At 56.7% G+C, this 26,888-nt stretch overlaps 1 protein-coding gene across 4 annotated transcripts; it reads left to right on the plus strand.

Annotated features, from left to right (window-relative positions):
* The first annotated feature begins 461 nt into the window (after positions 1 to 461).
* Positions 462 to 25,782, plus strand: RCC2 (regulator of chromosome condensation 2). Of its 4 annotated transcripts, none has more exons than XM_064589851.1 (13): positions 462 to 571; positions 1,726 to 2,014; positions 7,105 to 7,198; positions 10,522 to 10,665; positions 13,334 to 13,465; positions 13,871 to 13,959; positions 15,235 to 15,349; positions 17,309 to 17,475; positions 19,463 to 19,712; positions 19,963 to 20,068; positions 20,942 to 21,014; positions 22,592 to 22,669; positions 23,382 to 25,782. In XM_064589851.1, exons 2-13 carry the CDS (start codon positions 1,733 to 1,735, stop codon positions 23,484 to 23,486), a joined length of 1,635 nt encoding a protein of 544 aa, XP_064445921.1. In that variant the 5' UTR covers positions 462 to 571; positions 1,726 to 1,732; the 3' UTR covers positions 23,487 to 25,782. The 4 variants fall into 4 exon arrangements, with proteins under 4 accessions (XP_064445921.1, XP_064445920.1, XP_045754546.1 ...); XM_064589850.1 differs by having other exon boundaries at positions 514 to 682; XM_045898590.3 differs by having other exon boundaries at positions 517 to 682; positions 19,532 to 19,712.
* Positions 25,783 to 26,888: the final 1,106 nt, after the last annotated feature.

The raw sequence follows: 26,888 nt of genomic DNA on the forward strand, positions 1-26,888 counted from the left end.
ACTCTACCATGTAACAGCACCTTGCTACATTCTGGGGACACAAGAGGCGAATAAAACGCAGCTTCCCTTAGCACAAGAGAAAATTTTATTCACACTGTATCCATCTTTCATTCCGATCACTCAATTAGGGCACGTCCCTTGTTGGCGGATGCGTGAGCAAAGTAACTATTTTCCGGCGAGTGTCCTCAGGTGACCTGTCTAGACCTGCCCAGGGAAAAACAATCTAACATTCTCCTAAACCCCAAAGAAATCCCTGGCGCGGGACGCAATGCGCAGAGGGCCCGGGGCGCGCGGCGCAGCCTGCAGAACGCGCAGGACCGGGGCGCGCGGAGTCTGGCCGCGTGGCGCCCGGCGCAGGCTCCGCTGGGCCGGCCGTCCCGCGGGCTCCGGCGCGGGCGCGGGCGGGGCCGGGCCGCCGCGGGGTCCGCCGGCCGGCAGGGGGCGCGCGCTCCCCGGGCCCCCAGCCGCCCGCTCCGTCGCGCGCTCGCTTGCCGCCCGGCAGCACATGTGTTTCTGTTTTGTGTTGTAGCATTTGTTCTGGAAGCTCGTATTTACATTTTAAGTGAATCTGGTGAGTGGGCTGGAGCCCTGGTCTGGGCCGGGGGGAAAAAAAAAGCCCCCCGGTTCATCTTTTAGTTGCTCCTCTTCCGTTTTCTCTCCGGTTTCTTATCACTCCAACCAGGTAGGGACTGAAAATCAAAATCGACAATGTTCAGTTTGCGGGATCTGGGAAAGTTTTTTTTTTTTTTTCCCCCTCCTTTTTTTTTTTTTTCCTGAAGGAGAAAAGGTAAAAAAAAAAAAAAAAACCCTAAGGAAGGGGGGTTGGGGGATTGAATGAATAAAAAGGGGAAGGAAGGCGGATCCACGTGGTTTAATCGGAGACAGACAGAGATCCCATTGTTCAAAATCAATAAAAAAAAAAAAAAAAGGCAGGGCGAAAGCGCAGGGACGCTAGGGGAAAGTAGCGGCGGAGCGGGGCACTTCGCAGCCGGGATCGGAGGGACCGGCTGGGCCGCACGTTCGGGGAGGGGCCGGGAGAGTTGGGCACCATTAAAGTTTTTATTTTTCGTGTCTGTGCGAGCAGGTGTTTGGGGCTGGGGGCCGGCTTCATTTGCTCCCCTCTCGCCGGGGGCAGCCCACCCCGAGGGATTAGGCTAATTAGAGCCAGAGGTCGGAACCCCCAGGCTGGCGCGGAATTGGGGGCTCGGGCGAGGGAGGGGGGCGACGGAGAGAATTGCATTTAATTGAGGGGGCTCGGGGAGGGGGGCGCGAAGACAAAAGCAGCAGGTGGGGCGGCCAGGGAGGGGGTAGCGCTTTCAAAGGGGGATCTTTGAAGTATCCCGGAGCCTTCTCTAATTAGAAGCTAGGGGATCGCAGGCTTTTTCTTTCTCTTTACTTTCTTGGGGACCAGGCTGCGATGGTGATGCCATGTAGGCAAACCTAACTTGAGGATGGCCCGGGGGGGGGGGTCTCCATTTTTTTTCTTTCCCTAAGCGGATTGCAGTCGGAGACCTGGGCTCCCGTGCGGGATTCCCCGGAGGAGGCGCGCCGGGGCCCGGGAGGGGCGCGATTTCCTCCCGGCTCGCCCCCTCTCCGCCCACCCCGCGGCCGCCACTTTGGGGAGGGCAGGGGAGGAAGTGGAGGCCGGTGGCTCGGCTGCGCTCCCCTCCCCCCGCGCAGTTTATAACCCGTCCATTGTGCGCCGCTGCCCCGTGTCTCCTCCAGCGCGACCATGCCCAGGAAGAAGGCGGCGGCGGCGGCCTGGGAGGAGCCGAGCTCGGGCAACGGCACGGCCCGCGCCGGGCCCAGGAAGCGCGGCGGCCCGGCCGGCAGGAAGCGCGAGCGGCCCGAGCGCTGCAGCAGCAGCAGCGGCGGCGGCAGCAGCGGCGATGAGGACGGCCTGGAGCTCGACGGGGCCCCCGGCGGGGGCAAGCGCGCAGCGCGGCCGGCGGCGGCCAAGGCGGGCGGCGCGGCCGTGATCATCACCGAGCCCGAGCACACCAAGGAGCGCGTCGTGAGTGCGGGGCCGGGGGGACCGGGGGGCCGGGGCCGCGGCGCGTCACTGCGCTTCCTGGCCGGGGGCGGCGGGGCCGGCGCAGGCTGCGGGCTGAATCATCGCCGCCGCCGCCGCCTCACAACAAAAGGGCGCGGGCCGGGGGCGGGCGCGGGCCGCGGCCTAGCCGACCCCGCCGCCCCCGCCCGCGCGACCGTTGGCCGTTGGGGCGCGCGCCCCGGGCCGCCGCCGGGGGAGGGGCGGCCGGAGCCCGCGCCCGCCCGCCCGCGCGAGGGGGTCATGGCCCCGCCCCCGGCGCCGCGCGAGCCGACTCCCTCCGCCTCCCCTCCCCCTCCCGCCCCGGGAAGGGAGACTTTTGCAAGTTGTCTCGGGCCGGAGGAGGGGACGCGCGCGCGCCGGGTGCGGGCCGCGGCGCCCGGTGCCCTCGCCGCCCCCGGCTCCCGTCCCCCTCCCCAAGGCCGCTGTTCCGCCGGGGCGCCGCCGGGAGAGGGGGCCGCCGGGGCGCTGCGGGAGCGGCGGTTTGCGCCGGGGCTTTGAGGTTCCCGCCGCCTCGGCTCCGGCGCTTCGGGGGGGCGGGGCCTGGCGGCCGCCGCGCATGCCTCATACAGCCCTGCGCCGTCTCGCGCCGCCTGGGAGGCGGGGGTGGCCGGCGCCGGGGCGGGGTGCGAGGGCGCATGCTCCGGAGAGCCCTCCCCCTAAGGTCGGGAAGCCCCCGGGGCTGAAAGGTGTTGGGGCTTTGTTCAGCGTTTGAGGTTGGGGGCGCGGGTGCTCGGGGCGGGCTCCGTGTACAACCCCCTTCCCTCCCCGCGGGAAGAAGCATCTCCCGTCCCCTGAGTGGGCTTCAGTTCTCTCGTTAGAGTTGGGCCTGCAGATCTTAATTGAGGTCATAACCAACTGGTGCCTGCAAAACCCTGCACAGAGCCAGAGATCTTAGCCTGGGGTCTGCGATCCTCAAAACCCACGGGCTTCTTGTGGGACGTGTATTCAGTAGAGGATCAGAGCATTGGCCAGATTTCAGATAGCCCCAGAAGAGTAAGAACTTCCACTTAGGGTGTAGGCACTCTGGAGAGGCCCTTTTCTGTCCCCAAAGGGTGTGTGAGGCTTAGCAGTACCAGAGTGCTTCCCTCAGAGGTGCTCAGTGTTTAAATGGTTAACAAGAATGCGTTTCATCATCTGCTTTACAGATGAGAAAACGGAGGCACAGAGTTTAAGGGCCTCGTCCCAGCATCCCATGGCAGTAAATTTCCACGTGGGCTCAGGTGTATACTGATGGCGTCCTTAACCCCTGTGCAAAGTGTTCATGTGAAAATGCTTGGTAGCTGTGCCCTCCCGTTGAAAGGGTCAGCACGTCAGATGGTGGAGGAGAGCCCTTGTTACTGAACTGTCTTAGCCTCGGGTCTGGGACCAGGCTGTGCCAGGAACTGGCCGGAATGGAGAAACTGGAGCACAGGAACGGTTTTCCTTTGACAGATGTAATTCTCTGTGCGGGACTCTAGCTGTTTGCCCTTCCCGTCCCGGTGTGTTGGGAGGGAAACGGAACAGAAGGGCCAGCAGGGCTCTGTCTCTGCTGTGTTCTGTGTGCCGGAGCGCCTGTCAGCTGCAGGGTTCCAGTCAGCCTATCGGAGCAGCGTGTTTTCTTGTCCCGAAGTGAAGGAAGTGATCCTTACGCCAATGCTGAGGTTCACCCAAGCATGTAGTCCCAGAGAGAGTGTGCAAAGGGGCACACGCTGGCTTGTCTGATGGGAATGGCACTTTTTTAGTCTTACTGAGAGATTCCTTTGCTCCCCAGGAGTAGACAGACCCAGCAATGCCTTGCAGTTTGCATTTGCTTTGTATTTACGACTCACGAACCTTGTACATTCTGGATACACATACACAAATCTATACGTACCTTCTCCCACCCCCTTAAAAAACAAGCAGTAGGGCGGTTTCCTTTGGACTAGTAAGCGCATCCAGGAGACTGAGCATCCAAATGCCTCGTGGAAGATGCACACCCTAAGTTTCCAGTTCTTGTTAGCATCTTTTGAGTTTGGTCCAGAGTCAAGGCCAGGCCCGTGCTGCCCCGCTGCTTTCCCACGGGCGTGGGTCCCCCCACCTGGCCCCAGGTTCCCGGCTTCCAAGGGAAGCATCAGCTCGCTCCTGCGAAGCAGGCCTGCCCCGGGCCGCCAGCAGTCCCTAGCTTGTTTCCAGAGAGACTTTTTGCGGGAGAATTTTGCAAGCCTCACTGTGGAGGGCCGCCTCAAGGAGGTTTGTGTGTGAGAGCAGTTGCCGGGAGCAGTCTGGAACTCCAAGCCGAAGTCGGGGCTTGTGAACCCAGATACTCATGTGGTTGAGGGGCAAGGTTGCCTTGAGTAAAGAAGTGTATTTTTGTAAAACAGTCTTAGGATTTCAGTCTCAGGAAATGCTCTCTCCCGGGCTTACGTAGAGTGTTGTCAGATGAGCATTTTACAGTGGTCTAGGCTGGATGACGTGTGAGCCCCATGACCCTGGAGGAAACGCAGGCCACCTCGGCAGAGTTCTGGAAAACGGGAGTGTCGCCAGCTGTGTGGGTCTTTGTGGTTTCTTCAGTGTTGGGGTGCTAAGGTCTTGTGGACCCCAAGACGAGTCTGTCCCATCTGCAAGGGCCAAACAAATATGACCAAAAAGCGAGCTTGAAGTCTGTTCTAGTTGATAGCCCGTTAGGGAATTTGTCGTTGCTGGCATTTCTCTGAGCAGCCTTCCCCCTGCCGGGGGTAGCGGTTTCTTAAAAGAATGTATGTTAAAAGGTGGACTCTCAGCTTCATAAACATGCTTTTTGCTCTTGGGCAATAATTCAAAAATCGCTTTGAACCAGAAATCCCATTTTGTTGATTGAAGAAGCTCAGTGCATTTTTCTGCGGTGGCCATTCATCTCGGACCAGCTTACGTGACCGGGGTGTCAGGAGGCAGCAGGTGGAGTGAAATTCACTCATCCTCTTGGGGAGACTGTTGGACCGGCTTCACTGCCACATAGCCTTTAGTCACAAAGAGCACTCTCTCGGCCCATCAGGGAAGGCTGGATTAGACCTCGAAGGGTCCCAGAGCCTCCGTCCCTCAGCCCCGACAGCCATCCTTGGGGTTCCTCCAGGTGGAGCCAGCAGACATCGGGGTCTTTCCCACCTGTCAGGCCAGCTCAGGTCTGTGACCAAGAGGGACATGGGCTGTGATTTAAAGGGTGTTAGGAGTTCTGTTCCTTATTTGAAATTTTTCTTTTCTAGAAGGTAGAGGGAAGAATTACATTAGGGAGAAATAAAGTGGGTGGCCTATGGCAAACGGCTGTGCAGATCATAGCATGAAGTCTAGTCTGTTAGTTTCATCTGATGGGTGAGGACATAAGGCCCAGGACAGGAAAACCTGAGAAAGAGAACAGTCTCTCTGGAGGACTCCGACCACGGTGACTAGAGTAGACTGCACTGATGAAGGCTTGCCAGAAGCCTTGGATCAGAAAGGTGGGAGTTTTGGAGAAGCCTAGTACCCACAGGCCCTTGCTCCCTGGTGCAGAGGAAGCCCGCTTCTGCCCGGGGCCATCGCAGAAGCTCTTGCAGTCTGAGGGAGCGGCCGCGCTGGTAGATGCCCCTCCATGTCATGGTTTCATGGTCACGTCGCCCCCGGGGGTTGTCTGCTGCCCTCTCCACGCAGACCTGAGGAGCCGTGGGGGCCGGCCAGGCATCTGGGCAGAGACCCAGGGCCACTCCTTCCTTGGGGAACTTGACAGGACCCACTGGCTGCTGTTCATCCTCTGTGGTAGACCTGCAGAATGTTCCAGCCAGGCCTGCCCGCTAAGCAAAGAAGGGGAGATAAGTGAGGGAAACTCGGCTCCCGTTCAAGTAACCCGAGCCCGTGGGTGCTGTGGGCTGGGACTGTCCTCCGATGGAGGTCGTTCTCTCAATAATTTACGTGTGATGAGGTCCTTCTCTGTCCCCAGCTGTTGGGCTCCCCTTCGTGTGCTGCCTGCAGGACGGGGCCTGTTTTGTGGGGTGCCCATGGCCTCAGGTCTGGGTCACGCAGCGTCCCCCTGAAGATGTGTTCCTCTTAAAAACGCACACGCCGTGTCGCCAAGCATCCCGCCAGGGCAGGCACTGCCTAGAGCTTAGAATGACCGGGGCCGGGGGCGCTTTTTTTCATCGAGCCTTCCAAGAACAGTTCTGTAAACAGAAGGAAACCATTCTTTTCGGTGACCTGGGGTGGTGAGGTAAAGGATGACAGCAGAGAGGAAAGTCCCCCTTCCCTGGCCCCTGCAGGGACCTGGGTGCGTGGTTCAGAAGCGAGTCTCCGCCTGACGGTCAACTTTTAAAAGTGTGTTTGGACATTTCATTAATGCAGCACACTGCTGAGTATTCTAAAGAGTGCCACCCCAGATCGGACAGTGGCCTTTTTGAGTGGTGCGTCCCCTCGACCACCCAATCGTGTGTGGTCCTAGTGCCATTCTGCGTGGGGAGGCTGAGTGTCTGGGCTCCGGAGTCCTGGGGCAGGGAACACGGCCTCTCCCTCCAAGGGCCCGGCCCCGGAGCTGCCCCGTCCCCACTCACCGCTGCTTCCCTGGCTCACGGGCCGGCAGCCGGGATCTCCTGTGTCACACGGTGCTCTGATGCTGTTCCCCCCCGCCCCCGCCCCCCAGAAAGGTGCCGCGCACAGCAGGCAGCAGAGGGCCAGTCCAAAGTCACTGGTGATGCAGGGCTCTGCTGGCCCCGAGGTCGGCCGCTTTAGGACTCCCTGCGCTGCCACGCCTGGCTTCTTGCAGTTACCTCTAAGGCAGTTTGCAGGGTGGAGGGAAATGCCACGTATGTAGCTGATTTTTTTAGTGTTTTGCACAAGGTATTTTCAAGAGAAATCGACGGATAAAAATGAGCCTGGGCCTCTCAAACAAGCTGCCGTGGGCAGGTTTGGGATTATGCACACTGATGAGGTGGTGACCACCTCGGGCCTCCGTTCACGGTACGAGCCGCGGGGGGAGGCACGAATAAAGAATGATGATTTTTCTTTTGTTTCTGGCTGTCGTGGGACAGACTGCCAAAGCTGGAAGCTGCACTGCAAGCTAATCCTTTTTTTCCTCTCTTTCCCTCTCTCTCTAGAAACTTGAAGGGTCTAAGTGCAAAGGGCAGCTTTTGATTTTTGGGGCAACCAACTGGGACTTGATTGGTCGAAAAGAAGTGCCTAAACAGCAAGGTATGAGACCCAGTTTCTAAAACTACGAAGCTACTGTTTGTCGAGTGTTTCCTGTGTGCTAGGTGTCCCGTGTGGTTCCTGCGAGCAGCCACCAGGTAGGTACTCTCTGCGTCGACAGAAGTATTATTCAGAGAGGCCAAGCGACTTGCCTGAAGCCACACAGCCCCTCTAGGGACAGGGCAGGACTCAAACCCTGGTCTTGTGCTAGTCTCTCATTTCACAGTTCTGTGTTGTTGTTTTTTTTAAGATTTTATTTATTTATTAGAGAGAGAGCAGGAGAGAGAGGGAGAGAGAATCCGAAGCGGACTCCATGCCGAGCGCAGAGCTGGACACGGGGCTCAATCCCACAACCGTGAGATCACGACCTGAGCCAAAACCAAGAGTCAAACACTTAACTGACTGAGCCACCCAGGCGCCCCTCACAGTTACGTATTTTAAAAACCCAGTTCCATTTAGGATTAAACGGGAGAAGTACAAATAGTCACAGATAGCATGGACACCTTTTTCCCATCCTCCTCCTCACATCAGTTACTTTCATGAACATGAAGAGGCTGGTCCCGTGGGATGTCAGAATGTCCAAGACGTTTGTCACATGTCCAACTTGTTAGACATTGCAGAAGAGTCCATGAGTTTGCACGCTGCCAAATTGTTGCAGGAACTGGTCAGACAGAGCGAGCAGCAGTGTGGAGTGGAGGGAGCAGAGAAGCCCCAAGAAGTAGCTTTTGGTTCCCAGTGGCTTTTTAGAAAATCGGTATCTTTCCTCAGGAGGATACTGGCCCATCCAAGAGAAGTGGAGCTGGCCTGTCGCCACATTTTATGGCTTCTTGATTTCATTTGGAAAGATTCCCAAAGTACTTTCCAACATCGCCCAGCGAACAAATATTTGCACACGGACACTCCCTGGTGCCTCAAGCTGGGCAGAGGAGATCATCGTATTCCGTGAATGCAGCAGAACTTCCAGCAGCGCCTGGGGTCTGGCTGAGCTGGAGGGGGCCCGAGCCCTTTGCCTCCTGTCGTGGAAAGGACCACCTGCCCCAGGGCTGGTGTCCAGGAAGCCCCTCCCGGGGTGTGATGGCCACCATCTCCCTGCCGGCCCCGTGCGGGCGCCACATCATGTCTCCAAGCTGCTCTTCCAGTGAGTGGCCGGCTCACAATCACACACGCTCAGGCTGGAGCCTGGAAGTAAATGGCAGGAAAGCAAGCGGCAGAGTATGGGCTGTCTCCTGTGGACATAGGGTGGGGTGCCGGGCTCCCCACACCCCGGTGAGGCCCAGAAGGAAGGAGAACTGCCTCTGGTTGAAAATCCACTTTCACGCCCTGGTTGAAGGCATTCTGGGCGCATTTTAAGACTGCCTTTTTGTCTTCTCCCATTGCGGCCTTTGCTGTCCTGATGGATCTCCCTGCAAGTGAAGTCTTATATAATTAACAAACATTCTTCATAAGTATTTTAAAGTATCCTTTGGCCCTCCGTGACCTTGCCGGGGAGACTATAGGAAAAGGGGGGGGACTTGTTGTCCCGCTGGTGCGAGCCAAAGGGGAGAAGGAGTTCTCCTCCCACCCCGGCCCTTCCCAATCTCCTCGCACCCTGGGGGAGGGGGGGCGGCGGGCAGCCCCCCGGGTGCCCACTGCCACGAAGCCCCTGGAATCGGCGTGATGCCCACTTCGTTGATAGCATGACACGGTGGCTCGCGCTCCATCCCCCGACCGCCAGGCTGGCCGAGGAGCCGCCACTGCCACTGGGCACCGAGTTTGACTCGGATCACTCGGACAGGGCTCCTCGGGCTCTCGGCATCTTGGGCATTGATCCTCCTGGAGCTGCCCTAGGGAAGAGGCGTCGGCACACCAGGGCGTCCGGCCCCCTGTGAGACAGGTCCACTTCAGGCTGGGTCTGCTACGGTACCGGGTCCCTCCACGGTGTCCCCGGGCACTGTGCGTTTTTCCCAGAGATGACACTGGTCAGTCCTGCCACCGTCCTTTTCGCCTTCGTGATAAACAGACTTAGGCAGAACCCCTGAAGGCCGTTATGTTTGGTGTGCTCTTTCCGGGGAATTGTTGGGTCGTCTTCCACCTTCCAGGAGAGCAGAGTGTCTCAGGGTGGAGCAGCTCTCCGGGGTGTTGCTGTGGTGGGGGCGGGGGGGTACTGACTGCGGCGGCCCCATAACTGAATGAGGGCGCGCCTGGCGCCCTCTGCTGGTGGGGCGCGGCAGGGCAGGACTGGCCTCGAAGAGTTCACCGATGCTTTTCCGCTGGAGCCCGGTAACTGAGCAGCCTCATAACCAGCTCCGACATCCAGATTAACGTGACACGGTTGACGTGGTAGCTGCTAGCATTTCCTAATGGTCCCCACGGGCCGAGAAACGTGGCTCGTGTCTCTGTCCTCGAGAGCCCCAAATTGAAAGTATTAAGCAAAACGTTGGCCATGCCCTGTCCACGAATGGGGAGGAGAGGGAGTTTTGAAGGAAGCAGCTGTGTTCTTCCCACCCACACGCCTTCCAGTGTTCCTGGGTGCTCCCTGGGTGCCAGGCATTGGCGAGGCCCTCGGGTTGCTAGGGCCTGGAAGGCACATGAGTTCAGTAGGCTTGAGTGCTGTGATTGGCCTCCCGGTGTGTGGGAGCCATGAGCTAAAAGAGGGATGTGGGCATGGAGGGCTTCCCAGAGGAGGGAGTGCTTGACATGAGGTTTGAAGAACAAGCAGGGGACACGGAAGGGCATTCTGTGGGAGGGAATGCATGGCAAAGCATGGGGCCATGACCTGGCCACTACAGTGGGACCCCGGAGAAAGGAGGACACCGTGTGGCAGGGGAGGGGTGTCAACTGGGCCCCCCCTGCACGGGGCCTGGTAGATGTGCAAGGTGGGTAGGTGGTTCTGGGGAGGATGGGGACACTCAGACTCCGCTCGGAAAGGAGCCTCTGGCTGTAGGGGTGAGGCTGAGGTGGGTGGAGGGCAGGCAGGGGAAGGTGAGAAGGGGTATGGGGAAGGAGATGCTGGGTCCACCACCAGCTTTCCTGGGTTGGGCTCACAGCAGGAGGGAGAGCACCGTCCCTTTTTGGCCACTTGCATGTGGGCGTGCTCAGCAGCCGATGCACGAGGGTCTGAGGTCCCCGTGGGTTGGGGCCGGAGACAGAGGTGGGGTGACAGCGGTCGGTTTGTTTCAGTTGCTGCACATTTTCTCCTTGGGCAGCTTCCCGATGCGAGGCTGACACAGCACCCCGGGGGTTCTATGTCGTAGGAGAGTGGACCCTTTGTGGCTAGTGACGTTTCTTGGGGTGCATTTCGCTCCCCAGTCACTGTGGGTGTTTGATTTGCATTCTTCCCTTTGCAGCTGCCTACCGCAATCTCGGTCAGAATTTGTGGGGGCCCCATAGATATGGCTGCCTGTCGGGGGTCCGGGTGCGGACGGTGGTCTCGGGTTCGTGCGCTGCCCACAGCCTCCTCATCACCACGGAAGGGAAGCTGTGGAGCTGGGGTAAGTCTGGGGTCGGGCGGGACAGGGTGACTTGTGGGGGTGAGCCCTCCCGTGGGGCTGACTTTCTTCTCTGCCTGGAAGGGTGGCCTTTTTGCAGCCATATTTCTTCTCCCCAGTTTCCAGTTGGTCTCGCCTGTTCCTTGCAAGTGCCTCCCCTTCCTCCACCCTTCTGCCATTTGCTTGTACACTGAACTCTTTGAATCTTCTTTTTTGGAGGAAAGATTTTTTTTATTAGCGCATGAGCGGGGGAGGGGCAGAGGGAGAGGGACAAGCACAGAGCCCGACATGGGGTTGATCCCAGAACCCTGGGACCATGGCCCGAGCTAAAGGCAGACGCTTAACCTTTTCCTGATTGTTCTGACTGAATCTGGATTTTTGTGATCTTGAGGTACCTAGAATTGAATTCCTCTTTTAGATACGCTGTCCCCTGGGCAGACAGTCCCCCCCCCTTCTTGCTTCGTGGCACAGTGTTGACGTAAGACCTCTGTTGTTGCCACTTTAAATGCCACTGGCCACGTCATGGCATTGGCCACCGTGTCTCTACGATCCTGTTCCTCTGGTTCCAGGGATCACACCCGTCTGCAGGTTCAGTTGCTTGGTGTCTATTTCTTCTTAGATTTCCTGACAGTTGAGTTTACTTTTTTCTGAGTGGAATTGCTCTTCTGCTGCTGGACCCCTTCGCCCGGGTCCCTGGGAGGTGGCGTCCTTGCCCTTGGTCCCCTCCATGGGGTCCCACACACTGCTGCCTGTTTCCTCCTTCCAGATTTTTGATCCAGGTACTGACTAAGGCTCAGTTTAGCCCCACGCCCTCTGGTAGCTCCGGGACTCTTTCTCCAGCTGGGTATGTTGGCAGTTGTCCCCGCCCTTTGTTTCTGGTCGTTTGGCTAGCTTTTAGTCCATATGACTGCTTTTTTATTTCAGTCTCTTTGAACCGTTTTTTGCAACTTCATGAGCTGCTGTACCAAAGTCCAAATATATTAACATCTGTTGTCTTGCTGCACTCTGCTAATTTTGTAATGCTGTTGGGAAAAAAAAAAAAAAGCTAACAAGTGTGTCTGGCCCAAATTTAAACTTTATAGTCTCTTGATGACATGCTGACATTGCCACGGTTTTCCTTTTCCCCGATTGGCGCAGAGGTGTGTCCTTCCCCCAGAGCACACCCCTTCTGCCTAGTGTGCCAGCGCTGAACACAGCAGTCTGTCTGAGTTCCGAACTTGAAATATCTTCTTTCTGATCTCTTTACTGAATTGCACTTACATGGTGCTTCTAAAAATGTGCTCTGTGCTGGCCCTGTGGGCAGGGAGTTGCAGAAGGCCGTGCACGCAGCCTGGCCCCCGAGCAGAGACCTGTGTCCCTTCAAACAGACTTAGTGGCAGGGTGGGGGGATTACGTCCCGGTGCCACGGTTAGCTGCTTGAAACGGCCTGGGATGTTGTCTGACGTCTGGAAGCTTCAGTGCTACAGCACGTCACTCTTGAGGGGTCCGCACCGGTCAGCCACTTGGGCCTCTTGAGGGGCTGAGAAACCATGCCTTTCCCGGTGAACTTAGACGACTCCTGGTAGAAACTGCCAGAGGGCTGGAATCCGAGCGAGCTTGAGGATGGTTTTTCTCGTAGCCGGCCATTCCCTTCCTTCTCCAGCCCTCAGGTTGCTTGGTCCCCATTCTTGTGGCTTTGCCCTCCATGTTTCTCATGACAAAAGGTCCGGAGGTCATTGTCAGGGAAGGGTGTGAACTGCTCCCCTCCCCTGCCCCTGGGTGCCGTGACATTTTGGCCCTGTGAAATCTCCCAAATATGGTTACCCCCGCGTGGTGGTTCTCTTGGCCGGGGCGGGGGGGACCTGTGAGGGGCCCGCTGAGCTGTTTGGTTTGAGAACTGTGGTAAGCCCGTGTTGAAAAGCAGGGGAGATGTAGGGGCTCCTCTCGGCCCATCCTGCTTGTCATGTCTGCTCTGGAACCCAAGGGCCTTGCCGGAAGGCCTGTGCCTCACGGCTGTGTGGCGCCAGAGGCCGTGGTGACCCCGCTGGGACAGGCTTGTGGCCCGCGCGGTCCTGTCCTCTGTCCCTGGCTGAGGGTCCTGTGCAGGGCGGTCCACAGGCGGTGGGCTTGGCACTGCTCTGTGGGCCTTGTTTCCAAGGCAGGTAAAAAGAAATGATTAGAAATGAACCAAATGGTCCATGGAAAATGCCCAGGGCAAGTCTGTGGGGCAGGTGTCGAAAATGGTTCCCCTCTTAAAATCCACCTCGGAGGGAAGGGAGCGAGGGAATTGTGGGCTGGCTGGCAGGTGGAGTGAGAACTGGGAGTTTCCGTGAGCTCATGTGCCTGCACGGGACACCAGGGCAAACCGAGCGCTTCTGTCCCTTCCGTAGCAGAGCCACGGAAGGGGCTCCCGGCCAGGTCCCAGCCGCTGTCCCAGAAAAGCGGGTCAGAGAAGGTGAGGGAGGTGGTAGCGGCCTGCGGAGCCGTCTCTGGGGACGGCAGCGTATATCCTACCCTGGTCACCCAGCCCCACTCGCGGGCCTCGAGAGGTTGGCCATTGGCAGAAGAGCCGGGGCTTGTTTCTGCCTCGTCTTCGGCTGTCGCATGTGGAGGGCACCTTCGGGGGGACCCAGATGTGTCTGCCGCTCTGGCCACCCTCTCCTTCCCACTGTATCTTGCTCTTGTTCTGCAGGTCGCAACGAGAAGGGGCAGCTGGGACACGGTGACACCAAGAGGGTAGAAGCCCCCAAACTCATTGAGGGTCTGAGCCACGAAGTGATCGTGTCTGCGGCATGTGGGCGGAACCACACCCTGGCATTGACGGGTAAGGAACGGCTGGTTTCTTCTGAATCGGGCAGGAGGCCACACGGTCCCCCCTGGGCTTCGGGTGGAGTTGCCTCTGTGGCTCTTGGTCAGGATCAGAAAGGTGCCCAGAGAGCCCCGGTGGGTGCTTCTCGGGGCTGCTGACGGCCTCACCCACCTCCTGTTGGCATCGGAAGGCGGGCCAGGAGGCAGAGGCCGGAGGCTGTGCCTAGTGCCTCCCCGCACATTCGGCCTTGGCCGTGAAGGGCTTCTGCCCTGAGCTGCCCGCCCCCCCTCTGCCGTACGGTCTCACTTGCACTCTTCCTGGCAAAGGAGCTGTCTTATTATTTTGGAGCCTTTGATCCCAAATCGAGTTCAGAACCCTCAGTGTTCTTTTCCCTTCTGTGATACTGTTCTTTCCTTCCAGAAACGGGCTCCGTGCTTGCATTTGGAGAGAACAAGATGGGGCAGCTCGGCCTCGGCAACCAGACAGACGCTGTCCCGAGCCCCGCGCAGGTGCCGCACGCTCCCCTCTCCTGGCTCCAGGGCCTCTGTCTCTCTTTGCTTTTGTGCTCAACTTTCCGGGCTGACACCAAGCACTGCTCCCTGTAGTTCAGTCGATGCCTTGTGGAAACGGTCTAGAGTCTTGGAGTGGAATTCACGTGCTGTAGTCTTGAAAGCACGCTTCCTAGGCGCCCACGGTTGAAAAACCTCCAGAGGACAGTTCTCTCTGCTTGAAAGAATTTGCTACAGAGGCCTGTTCTAAGCCTGTTCTAAGCCTGTTCTGTTCCAAAGAAAGTGAGAAATGTTGGATGGATGGGATTCGTCTTTCACTGCAAATACTTTTTGAGTTCTGACCTTGTGTGGCGTCACCTGCGGGGGGCGTAGCACCCAGACAGGAGTTAGGCGGTCTTTTATTCCTGAGGAACGTGTGCTTCCATCAGAGAGGTGGCGATCACACCTAAGAGGGACTACTAACGGAAGGCAGCCACGTGCTAGTGAGCCTCTGATTAGTTAGGTTGAAGGGTGAAGGCGGGGCCTCACATTTCCTGGTCTGTAAAAGAGACTGTGTGCGAGCTTACCTGGGGTTTGAAGGATTTTTGAAATGTCCCCGTTGCGTCTGCCATTTGCACGTCTGCCATTTGCACGAAGGAGGAAGTGACAGTTTCTAGAGGAAGCTGGGAGCGACGGGCAGGGCCCAGGGCTCACACTTGTTGGGTGTGATAATAGCAGTTTCCCCGTCCCGTCTGACGTGTGTTCCCAGAGCCCATGCTGAGTTCCGGGGGGGGGGGGGGGGGGGGGGCGGCTTGGCTTTCTTATTTCCTAACTTTGAACAAAAGGTTTTATCTCTTGTCCACACCCTTCGTGCAGGCTAGTTAGGCTAGTGTCTCTGCAGAGGTTAAGGAGAACGGGAGAAAGCGTCTGTCTTCCAAGTTGATAGTGGCAGGGTGAGGTTTGGGGGTTATATGTGGGCTAGTCTCTGTTTCTTTACCCCTCCCACCCGGGCTGCTCTGCTGAGGTCTATGCTGACCGGTCGCAGTGTCGGGCATTTTGGGGAATGCGAGGCTGGGCGCACCACGTGCCCTGTCTTGGGATTCGACTCTGCTGGGAAGGTGGGGGTCACAAGGGTATTTCTTCATGTACACTCTAGGCTTTGGCCCTCAAAATTCCTGGGTCCGTTCAGTTTCTTTTGCAATGTAATAATTGTTTCATACCAACCTGCAGAGGGCGGGGAGGCTTGTTATCAGTCTTTTAAAAAATGTCTGAGAGTCTACTGTCTTGTCTTTTCAGATAATGTACAACGGCCAGCCAATTACCAAAATGGCCTGTGGGGCTGAATTCAGTATGATAATGGACTGCAAAGGGAACCTCTATTCCTTTGGGTGCCCTGAATATGGTCAGCTGGGTATGGAAACATTTTTTAAAAGCTCTGTAATCTAACTGCGTATCTGGAACCAGAAGTCAGTGTGGGCCTGTACACACACGTGTTGGAAATGTGGGTAATTGATCGCAGATAATAGCCTTGATCCATTAAGTGGATCTCCCGTTTACTGGGACAGCACGTCCTCAATCACAGGGCTGTGGAGCATTACAATGGCTTGGCCTTAATGAGTAAGTCGGGACTGGAGTCTGACAAAGGATTCTTTTTTTCTGGGAGGGGAATTCATTTATATGTAAAAGGGTTTCAAAGTTGTAAGAAAAAAACCACTTTCAGTCAGTTTCGTATTTAAGAATTTGCCTTTATTGGAAGTGAGAACACACAAGGTAAAGGTTGTTGTGCAAACCCTAGGCTGGGCGGCTACCCCTGGTGTCCACCTGAGCCCCCTTCCCTGTGACTGGGACCCCTCTTCGTTTCCGTCCCTGAACAGAACGCACCTCCTCCTCCAGAAACACATTCACGTCTGTCTCATTGAGTAGAAAGGGAAAGCTCAGAAAGCCATTCCCTTAAGTGGAAAATGTCGTCTCGATCCTGATTTTACAAGGTCTCCATTTTCTTTTCCCATCTGACACCAAAGTGGGTGTTTTTTTTTGTTGTTTTTTTTGTTGTTGTTTTTTTCCTTCTGGCGCCTTCCCACAGCCCAGCCCCTGGCGAGTGGGAGGTGAGGAGTGGGCGCCCTCTGCTGGCGTCTCAGCTGCATGCCACTCCGGATCCCGGCGGCCCCCGTATCTGGGTTGCCGGGTCCCCACGTCATTAAGAGCAGGCAGATGGAAGAAGGTATAAATAGAACGAGGAGCATCGCGCTGGCCTTAGACTCCAGGGAACAGTGACTTTGTGAAACTAAATATACCTCAAGTCAGAAGTGAATAAGAACGAGCAGCCCTTTACGCACATGCAACGTTGGTTGCCAGGGAGTTGCCAGAGACTGTTGGAGAAACCGTTTCCATGGCCACAGGCCCTGGTGCCATCCCCAACCCTGGGCAAAACACCGGAAGTGTGTTTCCCGTGTCCTTCCGGAAGTGTGTGTGTGGTTCCCCTGCTGCGTCTCTGGCTGCCCCGGATTTGCGGACGAGCAGGTGGATTTTCCTGGAGGGAAAACTCCCTGACCTTGGTAGTGATGACAGTGGCTGGTCCTTGAGCAGGGGCCACGTGCCACACACTCGGAACGCTTCGTACAGACTCTCAGGTGCCCGCTCGTTTGAGGTACCAGCTTTACGAGTATCTGCGGAATCGGTCCTACTTCTCGGCTGTCTTTGAAACCCACTTCGAATCTCTTTGTCCCAATCCGGAGAGATCCCTTTTAGAATTAGAGCACATAAATGTAACCTTAGAGAAGTGTATCCCCAGCACACGCTCCCGCCCCCACCCTCTCTTGCTCTCATGACGCATTTTACTGGGTCAGGCAAGGCAAAGACGAGCGTGTGCTATTAACTGTATCTTAATGCCCGTAACGATATGTTTAGGTTACCAGTAAGTCCTAAAAACTTAAGCCTAAAAACCCAGGGATTGTGGGTTGAGCTTTTTCTGTCCATTCTTGGCCCATCCAGGGGCCAAGTGGGGCACAAACATACTCGGTAGGCCATTCCTTTGAACCCGGGGTCTCTGGCTTCTGTGACCACGGCTCATAGTCAGAAATGTGGTTTGTGTTACAGTCTGATCCAAAAGTTAGAGGCACATACAAAGAATTTTTACAAAACAACATCCTTGTTATGGACAGTATCCTCGGGTGTTTCCTATTCTGTCCCTTTCATTTCTTAAAAATAATTGGTTTCATCCCCCAAAATCGATTTCATGGTACTGATCAGGTTGCGCCCCCAGATGGGAAAGCGTTACGTTGGTTGACAGAAGTGTCCCACGAGGCCCCGATGGGTCAGGCTGGGGCACGTGCTCACGGCTGCCACTGACTCCTGGCTCTGGTCGCCCCAGGACACAACTCGGACGGGAAGTTCATCGCCAGGGCGCAGCGGATAGAGTATGACTGCGAGCTGGTCCCCCGGCGTGTGGCCATCTTCATCGAGAAGACGAAAGACGGGCAGATTTTGCCAGTCCCAAATGTGGTCGTACGAGATGTGGCCTGTGGCGCTAATCACACGGTAAGGCCTGAGGGTTTCTGGCTTTCCCTCTGCTTCCCGAGCATCACCTCCGCGGAGAAGGGTTGTGTGTATTATATCTGGGAACCGATCCCGGAGATCTGTGACATCCTGCCCTCCTCCCACGGCTTTGCGCCATTCAGTTGTCTCGGGTCATAGTGCTTTAATAGTGTCTCTAACTTCTGGAGATGCAGCTAAGGACAGACGTTTGGGGGTCAGAATCCTACTGTAAGTGTCTTTCTGGCCTTGGCTTTTGTCTAACAGAGCACCACAGACCTCTTTCTAGGTCCATAGATGATCCCCCATATCGAGGGTGTTGAATGGTTTTCACCTGTGAAGGCTGTTCCCTTAAAGATCACTTGGAATAGGGGCGCCTGGGTGGCTCAGTCGTTAAGCGTCTGCCTTCAGCTCAGGTCATGATCCCAGGGTGCTGGGATCGAGCCCCGCGTCGGGCTCCCTGCTCAGCGGGGAGTCTGCTTCTCCCCCTCCCCTTGCTGTGCTCTCTCTGTCAAATGAATAAATAAAATCTTTTTTTAAAAAAATCACTTTGGGGCGCCTGGGTGGCTCAGCTGTTAAGCGTCTGCCTTCAGATCAGGTCATGATCCCAGGGTCCTGGGATCGAGCCCCGCATCGGGCTCTCTGCTCAGCGGGAAGCCTGCTTCTCTCTCTCCCACTCCCCCTGCTTGTGTTCCCTCTCTCGCTGTGTCTCTCTCTGTCAAATAAATAAATAAAATCTTTAAAAAAAAAAATCACTTTGGATAGATGACAGTACTGTTTTTGTGTACGTGCTGTTTTGTTTTGTTTTTATAAGATCTTATTGGTAAGTAATCGCCACACCCAACGTGGGGCTTGAACTCACAGCCCCGAGACCAGGAGTCGCTTCCTCCACCGACTGAGCCAGCCAGGCGCCCCGGTATTTGTGTCTGTTTATCTTCATTGCCTTTTTGCAGTTATTTTGCCCAAGAATGTCTGTGAGTCAAAATTGGCTCTCTTCTCTGTTGAAAGAGCACTGGGCTGGGAGTCCAGAGACCAAGCTGGTCCCCTGGTGTGTGGCTGGCTGACTGGCGAGTGACCTCAGGCATGGCTTCTTCCCTGCAGTGCTCCCTGTCTGGTGCTTAGTGATGTGGACTAGGAGATTTTGGTCCCCTGGAGTCTAAAGTCTGTGGTTCTCTTCTGTCCAGTGCAGTCTGGGGAAGCAAAGGTGGATCTTGTGTAGGCCTCATGTCAAGTGGTTTTAAGAGGTTGTACGTTCACACCATTCAAATGCTGAACGTTGAAGACGCCGTGAAGGAAACGTTTTTTGGGTTTTTTTGTTTTGTTTTTTTAATTTTTTTTAATTTTAATTTTTAAAAATTTTCTTTATTTGAGAGAGAGCACAAGAGGGGGTAAGGTCAGAGGGAGAAGCAGACTCTGCTGAGCAGGGAGCCTGATGCGGGACTCGATCCCGGGACTCCAGGATCATGACCTGAGCTGAAGGCAGTCGCTTAACCAACTGAGCCACCCAGGCACCCTGATTTGTTTTGTTTTTAAGTAGGCTTCACACCCAATGTGGGGCTTGAACTCATAACCCTGAGATCCAGACCGGAGCTGAGATCAAGAGTCTGATGCATACCTGAGCTACGGGGGTGCCCTGAAGATCAATTTTAAATTGTTTTCAGTCCCCGTGACCAGATGGAGGTCCCGTGTGAACGGGGTGGGGTGGGGGTTGTCTAAGAAAGAGTCCCAGGCAGGCCGGCCTTCCCTTGGTTCCTTCTGCAGTGCCGTCTACACTGTGATGGGGGAACCCGGTGCATTGACCTGCCCTCTGGAGACTCAGCTCATGCTTCTGAGGAGGAACCAGAGGGACTTGTGACTTTACGGAATAATGCAGGACGGAAAGTAGTGTCTGCAGCAGGGGAAAGAGGAAATGCCCTGTGCCCTCCCCTGCCTTGGGGCAGGTTCGGCTTATCTGCAGCATTTCTGCCTCTTACCATGTTGTTCTCTGCAACAGAGCAGTGCTCCTCTCGTCCCCTCGCATTGGGAGGCCCGTCCCAACGCTGTGTGTTCTCTCCGCCCGCAGCTGGTTCTGGACTCTCAGAAGCGTGTCTTCTCCTGGGGCTTCGGTGGCTATGGCCGCCTGGGCCACGCCGAGCAGAAGGACGAGATGGTCCCTCGCCTGGTGAAGCTGTTCGACTTCCCCGGGCGCGGGGCATCCCAGATCCACGCCGGCTACACCTGCTCGTTTGCTGTCAGCGAAGTGGGTTAGTGACTTCCCCCCTTTGGCCTCAGGAGCGGGGGGTGTGCAGAACCTCCCTGGCAGATGAGCACTCTGGTGGGTGGGGAGCCACAGAGTCCTTCTGCGTTCCTAGACCGAAACCCTGGTGTTCTGTCAGACAGAATGTTCCTCTCTTGTCCCCAGTGTGTGGCACCTTGCCTTTCTTGTTGCTGAAGAGGAGAATTCAGTTCTTGGCACGTGTGGTCACAGTGGGAATGTGTCTTGTCTTTCCCCAGGTGGCCTGTTCTTCTGGGGGGCCACCAACACGTCCCGCGAGTCTACCATGTACCCGAAGGCCGTACAGGACCTCTGTGGCTGGAGAATCCGGAGCCTGGCTTGTGGGTATGTGGCCGTGTTGCCTGGTGAGCAGGACGTCTGTCCCCTTCCTGGGCCTGGTGGACACCCAGGGGAGGGGGCCTCTTCCCTTGAGAGGCTTCATTGTACCACCCCACCCCCACCCCCCCGCTCCCTCATCAGGGCCTCAGATGCACCAGAGTTCAGGAGGGGGAGGGACTGTTTGGGGCAAGAGGGCTTGGTAGGTCCTAGGACATGACGGCTTGTATTCCTGCCTTCACAGAAAGAATACCCTCTTGACGGTTTCTGTTCTTCAAAGGCTTGGTGGGCTCTGCTCATCTTGCAGGTTAAAATTTTAGCTGAACATCATGGTAGGATTTTACTCTGACACGCTGGGAAGAAGTTGTCCTTAAGCCAGTACTTTTCAGTTTGAGAACACCTGTTGAGCTCTCTAGCACTTCTTTGTGAGGAGTTTATGTTAATCAAGTGCCAGGTGGCTTTGGGGGGTGGGGGAACAGTGTATTTCGGCAGTGGGGCTCCGGCTTTCATCTCTGCCAGAATGTCTAGCCCCATCTATGTTAGTTTTTTCTGCCCATGTTCCATCCCCTTTGGAATGAGAGCTCCATCCTGATTCGATGACCTCCTTTCCTGGTGGGACGGTCTGGGGCTGGGGGCCTGGTTCCTGGCGCTGTCTCGGGGCTCTGCTTCGGGGCCTGCGTGGGACACCATTGAGGGTTTCGGAGAAGCCTGTTGGCCTGGTGTGTGTAGTGGCAAAATGCGTGCCTCGCAGAATTTTTAATGGGATGGACTGGATCTTAATGCTGGTAGGTCACCCCCTGCTCTTGAGCCGGCAGCCTGCAGGAGCGCCTGTGGGGGCCGGGGCTGCTGGCCGCACTGGTGACAGCCCCTACCTGTTTGCAGGAAGAGCAGCATCATCGTGGCCGCTGACGAGAGCACCATCAGCTGGGGCCCATCGCCGACCTTCGGGGAGCTGGTAAGCGGGGGTCCCATGTGGCAGGGCGCAGGACCCAGGCCGGGCTCTCTGCGGCTGTGCCTCCTGAAGACGGGCGTCTGAAAGGCTGCGACGCTCCGCCGTCTTTGGGTCACATTGGCTCTTGGAGAGGATTCTGTGCCCATCACGTCATGGCGACAGTCCTTCACAGCCACGTTGTAAACGGAAACAGGGCGGTTTCAGATCCCGTTTCCCTGTGGTCTTGTAGCGCAGTTGAGGAGGTGTTCCGGTGACGCGGAAGGGGGTGCTTTCTCTGCTCCCCTCTGGGAGGGTTCCCGTCAGCCGGAGCAGTGGGGCATCGGGCACCGTGTGGCCCCCGGGTTTTCACCTGCTCCTCCACAGAACGGTGCGCCACGGGGCCAGCCTCTCGGGTCACTTGGGGACATTATTCCCTCATTTTTCCTAAGTAAGTCAAAGTCTCTGTTGCCTGCTTTTAATCTCCGTTGCCTGACTGATGAGAACCGATGGCCCTCGATTTCTCACCCGTACTTGGCCTTCCCCAACCAACTGTCTGATTCTTCAGTTCTGGTGCCTGATGAGTCTTTAACTTTTCATTTCTTCATCGAGAACAGCTTGGCTGCGGAGCTCGGCTGGCGGTCTGCCCGTTTAGTTGCGATTTGATCCTCAGCCTCTTTGTTATTTCCTGTGGGGAAGACGGTCTGTTTCCCTTCCCGCCTCGCTCGTGGGTGGGAGCTGAGGGGCGATGGAGAGGAGGGAAGGGGGGGGCTTCTTGGTCCCTTGAGCCATCTCCGGGACTTGGTGGCCTTGTCTTCGGTGTTCTGTGCAGACTTCGGGGCTCCACGGGGGCCCTCTGGCAGCAGACGCTCCGGCCTCTCAGAGGCAGCCCCGAACTCAGGAGACTGAGCCTGGCCCGATTTTTATGGATTCTTCTCAGAGAGGGCCAGGTGTTTCTAGGGCCTATCAGAGAGGGACTCCAAATACCAAATTTAGAAACCAGAGGGGAACAAGGGGGACTTTGGGGCGGCATCTCGGGGTGAGGAGGAGACAGCAGGGCGTCTGGGAGGAAGCACTCACTGAACGGGAAGGTGTGAGGAGGCATCTGGCGGCAGATGGAGCTGGGAACGGAGGGCTCTGCTGGCCCCGGAAGCCCCCATCCCCACCCGGTCTGCGTGACTCCCTGGGAGCAGTCTTAGAGCAGAGCCCGTTGGCTCTGGCGTCCTGGGGTCTGGGGGGGATGGGGGCTGTTCAGTGTCCAGCCTGCAGGGGGAGTGTGGGGACAGCTGGTGTTTTTCGTGATGATGGTGTCTCCCCGGTGACCACCCCCAAAAGGTGCCCGTTACCACACAGACCTGCACGGGTGACAGTTCAGCGTCAGGTTCTTCCTCGGGTTGAGAATCAGTCCCCTGTTGGCAGCACTTCTGCGGGTAGGTGTTGCTCACGAAGCCAGCCATGGTGTCAGGCATGGCGGGGCTCTGTCACCATGCCAGCCGTTGCTGGCTCTGGCTCCCGGACACCGGGGTCCCCACAGATGTCGCCATGGTTCCCATATCTGGACTACCGCAGCGACCCCAGCTCTGTGTCTCTGTTCGCTTCGCCAGGGCTACGGGGACCACAAGCCCAAGTCCTCCACCGCGGCTCAGGAGGTGAAGACGCTGGATGGCATTTTCACAGAGCAGGTGAGCGGGGGCCTCCGGGCCAGCGAGAAGCTAAAGGGGCCGGTAGCAGAGCGAAGAAAGGCTGTGCCAAACCACACCTGACTTGCCCTGCTCCTGGGCGCGTGAGCCTGTTTGAGGCTGGTCTCGTCTCCCTGAGTGGCTTTTCTGCCGCATCACGCGCTAGAGGTTTGGTGGGGAATGGGCATCGGTAGGAAGAGGCACGGGGCAAGCCGGCCAGGCTCCGTAGCTGTTCTCACCCTGAATGACACTGGCCGCAGTCCAGCCACGGTGGATTTGTTCTGGGGACAAGGGTACCACTCACGTCTGCTTTGTACCTTCAGCTGAGACTATGTACTGTTAGGTCAGCGGGGCAGATGGCAGGGGTGAGGCTCCTGCTTCTCTGTTCAGCCAACCACCCTGCCCACTCCTGTCTGCCAACACACAGATGGGGCATGTGCCCGCACACAAGGCAGGATCGTGGTCCAGAGAGGCAGAGGGAACAGGGAGCAGGATCCCCACGTCCCTTCCGGTCTCTGCTGACAGCGTTGAACCCCTGCTTCGTGGCAGCCTGGAAGGCTTTGGTTGGCAGGGCGTCAGTAACGGGTCACGTGGACACTAGTGCCATGGGGCAAAGGGCGTGGAGGCGGTCCCATCCCCAGTGCCTGGTGGCCCGCTGTCCGCTCCACTGTCCAGGACGGACCCTGGCCCATCCAGCACTGATCTGTTCCCCCAGGTGGCCATGGGCTACGCGCACTCCCTGGTAATAGCTCGAGATGAAAGCGAGACGGAGAAAGAGAAGATCAAGAAACTGCCAGAGTACAACCCCCGGACCCTCTGATTCTCCCGGAGCCCCCGCAGCTCCACCCCTCCCGCGGCAGCTGTCAGTTCCACGTGCACTGGGACGGGACGTCAAACGAGGAATTTAAGAAAGCAGAAGTTGACCGAAGGTGCATTTTTGTTAGACTCCCTGAGGTTCCGTTTTATAAGTGATTCAACGTCAACTACCTTTTCTGTATGCGTTCCAAAGTGATTTTTTTTTCCTCTTAATGTTTAATTAAAATATTTGCTCATAGTTGACTTACCATTCCTACAAGAGGCAGAAACTTTGAGCAACCTAGGTGTTTTTTTTTTTCCCTTCAAGTTGTTTTTCTTTTTTTCCTGCTCTTAAATACACTTCTCAGAACACCCTTTTCCAGTTGTAACTAGCATTGTGATCCGAGTGGGGGCTCCCTGGGAGAGGAGTCCCCGTTGACGCAGGAAGAAATGTCCCTTCCGGGAACCTGCAGCGGCTGGACAGAGACCGTCCTGGTGGTGGATCTCCATCCAAAATCACGCCCGCCTGCTTCGGAAGCATCTGGGTCACTTTCTTTCCCGCTTGTTCCTGTAGACCAGCTGAGGCTGGCGTTCTCTTTCTCTCCTTGGCTGCTTGTAAACCCCACCGCCTTTTGGCTGCAACATTAATAGAATCTGCCGTTTCCCCCCTGGTGGGGGCTCTGGGGTCTGTGTTTAGCCATTTTTATCTACTTTAGCTGTAAAAGAAGTCCAAATGAAAATCAGGTGATTGTGGACCCAGTGGGGACCTGGGGGGGTGGGCAGACGTGGGGACAATGTGTCTGGTTCGGCTCTAAGGTTCCTCTGACGTGGCCAGCCCTCGCCATTAGAGATTGATCAGCCAGCAGTTTAAAAAAAAAAAAAGTGCATTCTGGAGTCCTTGCAAGGATCAGCCCTTTACGTACCAGCCTTTATCACCTCTGTGCTTCTGTCCCTGCCCCCGCCGGATCCTGCTGGAACAGACCCTGGCTCTGAGATGCGGGGTCCTGTTCTACTATAACCCAGCTCTCTGGTCGCCTTGCTTGGCTGTGGTACCAAAGAGTTGGGATTCCTGAAGAAGTCCCCCTTCCCCGCGTGTCGGCGCAGACCTGTGACTGCCACCCCGCTTCCCGCCACGTGCCCTCTGCCCGAGCTCGTCACCGGCGTTGCGCTGCTCTGCGTGAGTTACGAGGTGCCTTTCCCGGACCCCTCCGCTCACTTGGACCCAGGAGAGGCGACAGCTCTGGCTGGGGCTCTTGGTTTCGAGAGGGTCTGGGCTGGTTTGGGTGCTTTAAAATAGATTTTTTAGTTCCGTGGTGCTTCTGGGGGAGATGGGGATAGAACTTCAGTGTGACACTTGGGTGGATGGGAAAGTTGAATATGGGTCTTTTTTTTTAATTCTTTGCTTTGCTGTTGTTACCACCTGTCATTGTCTCGATGTTAAAATGCCAAAAATGATCTAGTCGTCGTCGCTTTTTTCCCTGCCCGTCCCCCGTCACGCCTTACGGCAGCTTCAGCCTTTCCAGGGCATTTGACAGGATCTGTCCTGGCCAGTCCCAAGGCCTTGCGCGAGGAGAGCGGCCCGCGTCTTCCTAAGGTTTAGTCTGACTTCACGCTCATCTTTGCTGTCCTGTCAGTCCGTAGTCCAGGGGAGAAGCTTCTGCTAAACTAACCTAATTTGTCCAAATCACCCCCAAAGCCACCATCTCGGGCTCTCACTTCCGTGCAGGGCACCCACCTGTTTTCCCAGACACAAGTCTTTCTCCTGGAATGGGGCTTCGGCGCATGTGCCCCTTGGACCCGCACCGCTGCCCCGGGGTCCCCTCTGCGGGAGCCGCCCCAGGGCAGGCAGGGCTCCGATCTTCCAGGGGACTAGTGTGAAACCCGCCACCAGCCTACTTTCGGGCCCCTTGCCAGGGACTGGAGCAGCCTAGGCACGGAACTTCGAGTGAAGACGGCCCTCTTCTCTGCCACAATCACTCCTTTTGGCTTAGAATTTTAAAATGAACTTCCTAACGGGGAAAAAAATCCTTCATGACAAGGAATTAGGGGGTGGTCCTGCACTCCAAGAGAAAGAGTAGCCCTGGCCCAGGCTGGGCTGGGCTGAGAGGACTTTGCGCCGACCCCCAGGGCATCTGACCCGCCTTCTAGCTCTGGCAGGAGTCCCTGGAAGAGGGGGTTCAGGGCAAAGGGGAGAGAACCCAAGAAGAGGTTGTGATTTGGTCGAAGGTGCCTGGTTTAGTGCTGTAATTGTCTTATTTTTTTTTTATATATATATTTCTTGGAGTAAACATTTTAAATAAACGACATCATTGTTTACTCTGTTTTGGCTTTTGTGCTTCTTTTTCAGTAGAACCAGCATCAGTCGTTAAGAACACGGAGCAACTCCGTTTTTCTCCGCTCCCGCAGGCACCCCCCACACCGAGGCTCCCCTGAGAAAGATGGGCTTCAGGGGAGCTTGGTTCAGTTTCTAGGCTTAAACCTGGGGCTGAAGGTGAGTGGAGCTCCCACCTCTTCCCGGAAACATGTGACCCTCAGGGAGGTGTCCTCCTTCACTGGCCCAACTCAAAAAGGGGGTTTGGGTTTGCCCCATTGGGGCTCTGAGGGCAAACGCTCAGGCATGGAAAAGCACTGGAATTGGGGTAGGTCCATGTGCCCAGAAACGTCTGTCCTCATTCCCCACCCTTCCCCCGCCCGGCTTCCAAGGGGAACCCGAGCCCTCCTCTCCTGTCTGTCATCTGCCACGTAAGCCCCGGTCACAGAGGTGCTCCAGGCCAGGGCCGGCCGCCTGCCGCTGTACAGCCAACTGCCCACCAGGGGGCACCGAGGAGCCAGCCAGTCAGGTGCTCTGAAGCCCCAGACACTTTGCTGTGTCCAGGTTGACCCCCTTTGTTCCCAGGCTGCTGCTCCCGGCTGACTCGGCTGAGCTCTTCCCCCGGGCCCCGGCCACCTGCACGCAGAGCACCCAACAGCCGCCACTGTGGAGCCTCCCAGCTGCTGGCTGCACTCGGTCCTCAGACCAGCCTCCCCTCCCCTCCCTGTCTTTGCCCCCCTCCCCCACCCCAGTGGCATTGCCCATCAGCAGGAGGAGGGGCGGAGCCTCTGGGTGGTTAGACCTCAGAAGCACTTACCTAAAAAGGGTCTTCATGCTATCCACCCAGGGGTTGGGGGACAGGTGGAAAGAGGCAGCTTTGGGTCCCAGGATGGGCATTTCTTCTCTCCAGGACACTTGAGGTTAACAAAGGTAACCCCCCCCAGGCCTGCCCCCACTGTATCTTGTGCCTCTGACCCCAGAGATGCCAGCTACCCACAAGGGGCAATGCCTCTTCCTTCCCCGAGCCTGGAGGCCGTCACTGTGCTCAAGTGTGTAGACCCAGCCTGCCAGAAGGGCTTGAACTAGAGAAAAATGGAAGTAATCTGAATCCAGCCT

The sequence above is a fragment of the Mirounga angustirostris genome, unplaced genomic scaffold (assembly GCF_029215605.1).
Source record: "Mirounga angustirostris isolate CCGP_5_RB_7025 unplaced genomic scaffold, mMirAng1.0.hap1 SCAF_4, whole genome shotgun sequence".
NCBI lineage: Eukaryota > Metazoa > Chordata > Mammalia > Carnivora > Phocidae > Mirounga > Mirounga angustirostris.